This window comes from Pundamilia nyererei, unplaced genomic scaffold, assembly GCF_000239375.1.
Source record: "Pundamilia nyererei isolate P.nyererei 1_Seehausen unplaced genomic scaffold, PunNye1.0 scaffold00779, whole genome shotgun sequence".
Taxonomy (NCBI): Eukaryota; Metazoa; Chordata; class Actinopteri; order Cichliformes; family Cichlidae; genus Pundamilia; species Pundamilia nyererei.
The window spans coordinates 47,077-51,262 of record NW_005188180.1 but is presented as its reverse complement, the minus strand read 5'-3'; the positions used below and the strand labels follow the sequence as shown (position 1 = coordinate 51,262).

General features: G+C 47.1%; 1 protein-coding gene across 1 annotated transcript in view; it reads right to left on the bottom strand.

Moving 5' to 3' along the window:
- The window catches only part of LOC102192884 (integrin alpha-3-like), a gene marked incomplete at its 3' end in the record, with an annotated part of 16,461 nt that extends 12,433 nt beyond the window's left edge, over positions 1 to 4,028 (bottom strand). Inside the window, exons 1-3 of the mRNA XM_005754963.2 lie at positions 3,905 to 4,028; positions 2,458 to 2,627; positions 450 to 577 (exon numbers count right to left, since the gene is read on the bottom strand). Coding sequence (XP_005755020.2) covers positions 450 to 577; positions 2,458 to 2,615 — 286 coding nt within the window. The remainder of the gene's footprint in view (positions 1 to 449; positions 578 to 2,457; positions 2,628 to 3,904) is intronic.
- Between the last annotated feature and the right edge of the window lie 158 nt (positions 4,029 to 4,186).

Sequence of the window (4,186 nt, the reverse complement as noted above, 5' to 3'; positions counted from 1 at the left end):
CACCTGAGCTGCAGCAGTATGACAGCACAGCTCACCTGGACCTGTCACACAGGTGTCACATACCCGCTGGCTAACCTCAGCCGGGAGAGTCAGCTGAGATCGGTTGGCCGCTGATTCATCACCGTTTGTCTCCCCAGACGCACTACCTCTGTGTATGTGTGTGTGTGTGTGTGTGTGTGTGTGTGTGTGTGTGTGTGTGTACATGTGGGTGGGTGTGTTGCTGTTGTTGTGTTTGAGCAGCCGATAACACATACAGCAGCTTTCACTGCTCACTGAGGGATGGAGTTCCCATAATGCACCAGGACACTGATAGCATCACCCATTAGTGCAGCCAAACAAGCTCAGGAAATGGGTCGCTGACTGTCAGGCTGAGTACCTGATCTGTGATTGACCGATACAAGAGAAAGTAAACAAACCAGCCAATAAGGCTAAGGACACGTGTGACTCACTTGGATCTATGAGCTTCATCCTCCTGCAGTCTGACGGGTTGGCACTGATTGGACAGGTGTACACTCCTCCTGTGTGATTGGCTGGAACATTTGGCTCCGCCTTCTCTCTGGGGGCTCCGACTAATAGCCTGTCGGGATGACACAGACGGCACAGTTAACGTTTGAGATTCTGGGTGGAATAAATGAGGAAACGTCTGAAGGACACACAGAGGACACGGGTCGCCTCCTTCAGTCACGTGACGTGAATTATCTGAAGATGAGCAAACCAGCCCAGCCTTGCAGAGACAGGTCGGGGGACTCTGTTTGTGTCAGTGCCGTCTACATTTAGTCTCACAGTAAAGTTTTACTGGAACAAACGTGTCCTCCCAGCTGAGAGCTCGTTCACAGCAGCCTGACCTGACTGTGCATCTGTACCTGTTTAACTGCTGCTGTGGGGTCCCAACTGCTTCACAGCTCAAACCCTATCAAACACACATTTGAACTCTGCCTGTCCTTAGGCATCACTACCTGCTTAACGTGTCTCCCAGAATCACCTGACTATGCATAGTGTCCTCAAGAACCCATAAGACCATGGCAGATGGCCCCGCCCCTCCCTGAGCCTGGTTCTGCTGCAAGTTTCTTCCTGTTAAAAGGGAGTTTTTCCTTCCCACTGTCACATAGGGGGTCATATGATTGTTGAGTTTTTCTCTGTATCTATTATTGTAGGGTCTACCTTACAATATAAAGCGCCTTGAGGTGATAGTTGTTGTGATTTTGAATTATTGATCATGAGTGTGACAATCACAGAGGAACACACCTGGGGGGAGGGGGGGAACTTCCAATCAAAGACATTGACCTCCTAACCCCTGAACACTCCAAGGAAGCTACATTAGAGAGTGTGTGTGTGTGTGTGTGTGTGTGTGTGTGTGTGTGTGTGTGTGTGTGTGTGTGTGTGTGTGTGTGTGTCAGCTAATCCAATTACAGAGTATAAAGAGACAGTTGTCACGGTGACTAGAGACAGACAGCTGGGTGGCCTCTGTGTGACCGCCTCTCACATAGAGACAGGAAATGTGCAGCTTTAGTGTGACCTGCACTTCCTGTTAGACCCCCATCCAACCTCAGTTTACTCTCACACGATACTCTGCAGACAGTAGCTGCGCGCAGAGACTTGAGCTGCTTTTATTTTGAAAGTTTAACCTAAAAATGTGTGTGTGCAGTGTGAGGCTGCACCATGTGACCTGCCGGCATCTGCTCGGACTCACTCTGACGATAAACGCCGCGCTGACAGAGGTGGGCGCTGTCACTCCTCTGCTCCCCGACATTACGGAGCCCCCGAAATCCTCCTGAAGCTCCACCTTTCTTAATACCGCCTTGTCCTTTATCTGCTGTTTGCGCAGACTTCAGAAGAATTCAGACATATTATTAACGCTGTGGGGCATTCACCTGACTGTGTGTGTCTGACGCACACACACAGAGTACGGTGTGTGTTTGATAGGGTCCAGTGAAGGAAGCGGAGAAGTCGGCCAGAATTCGGTGGAGAACAGTCACCTGAAGCCAGACAGACCACTCCGTGAAGCCAGAGAGCGGACAGAAATGTTGCCCACGACGACCACAAAATGATCCAGTGACGTCCTCACAACTCCAAATGCCATGTTTATTATTCACACATGAAAGTGTTTCTGAGATATGACCTCACTTCCTGTTTTACTGCTGCTTTGATTAGCTGTGATAGATTTGGTTCTAACTGATGAAAAGTGGAAAACAATGTTGCTTTGAACTCTGCTTCATCAAAATAATCCAGCAGTTCTTCATCTATAGAAAAGGACCCACACAAGCCCGCTCTGTCACAACACTGGTGTTAATGGTCACTTTGAGGACAGTAGAGATCTGCTGACCTAAGGTTCAGTCTGAAGTCAGATCATTTACCCGGACACACCTAAAAGCAGATGTACAGCTAGCACACACACACACACACACACACACACACACACACACACACACACACACACACACACAGGTGTGTACTCACAGGTAGCTCTCTGTCTTCAGGTCTTGGTGCAGAGCAACAGAAAATCCAAACAGACTTCCTCGTTCGCCCATCTTCAGCAGTGGAAATGATGTGTCGAGGTTAAACGCTGCACACACGCTGATACACACAACCAGCAACATGCCCACACCTGTTGCCATGGAGACACACACCTGAACAGCAGAAAAAAGTCAGAAGTGCGATTGTCAGTAAGTTATCTTTAATGTCACACGGGTTTTATTCTACCTGGCTGTATCGTCATGGTAACTGATGCTCAGTGGAAGACGTATGAAATGTGAAAGCTGCTGAGCCGTACCTTTGTCGTGTCATCAAATGAGTCCTGAGTGAATCTCTCAGAGTGTTAAAATGCTGACTGTGGTCTGGATAGCCATCTATCTCTTTCATGCAGACGACACTGTTATTGATGAGCCTCTTTATACCCTCACAGTCACACTCCACCGTGAACTTAATCTGCTGCATTTCAGGACGTTTTGGTATAATCTCGAAAAAACTGGATTGGGGTTGTATTTGGAAATGTAATTCACAAAGGTAGCATGAAAATCAAAAGTCAAAGATTATTGTAATCTTTTATTTGAAGTTTGAATCTCTGGAAGCAGGATTGATGCTGCTCAGCTTTCTCTGGGTTATGTTAAGAAAGAGTGCAGCTCATCCAAGCTGTGTGAGCTTCCTACTTTGTGATGATCTGCTGGGATTGGTGGTGGTCGCTCTGCCACGGTTGATTTGAAGTTGGTATGGAAAATGAGGATCACTTCATCATTCTACCTGCTCACAAGCATAATGGAGATGCTGATTTCTTTTTCAGGCAGAGTTTAGCAGGTGTCCGCAGCAGCAAAGCTAAAGGAAACAGTTTTCTGGTCACCCTGAACGCCACAGAGAATCTACGAAAGTCACTTCACCCAAAACTTCAGTAACACCTCAGCAGCTATGAGCTTTTCTCCTCCGTGCTATCGTTGTGTTCCTTATCCTTTTCTACTGTATTTCCTTGCAGCTCTTTACTCTTCTCTCTGTGTTTTCTGTTGGGTTTATGTCTTTCAGTAAATACTGAGAAACTGTCTTTCTGTGAGCTGCAAACAGTATACCTGTACTGACTGTATTTTTACTTTCACTTCAGGCTGTTCGTTCTGGCACTAATGAAACATTAATTACATGTAACAGCGCATTAAATATGAAGTGTTTTTATGCTCTCTTCTATCCCACACAGACACTTTACTCTCACAGCATCTTTACCCAGCAGACTTACAGTACATTAGCTTTAGATGTGGAGTATTTTGACTCTGTGGCACTTCATTACAGCGTGAGGACACCCGTCTAACCCTGGAATGAATTTACTGAGATATTAAATTTGCTGCTGAATAATAGAAATCTGGTCTGAAGTCTGTCCCTGTCAGATCAAATGTAAAGAAATAAGGGTAGAGGAAGAAATGCAGACCTGTTGCTCTTCCTGTTGGCTCGTTGGTTTGTCCCTTGCAGGTTGTCAGTTTGATTCCCGCACTGCTCCGTCTGACTTCTCCTCCGTCTGCTCACCGACTGATCTGCACACGCTCAGATGCCTCCCTCCCTCACGCCCTCATTCTCATTCTTCAGCCGTGCTCACTCGCCCTGAAATGAAATCATGTCTCTCTCTCTCGGTTAACCCCACCCCCACACTCTGTCTCGCACACACACACACACACACACACACACACACACACACACACACACACACACACAC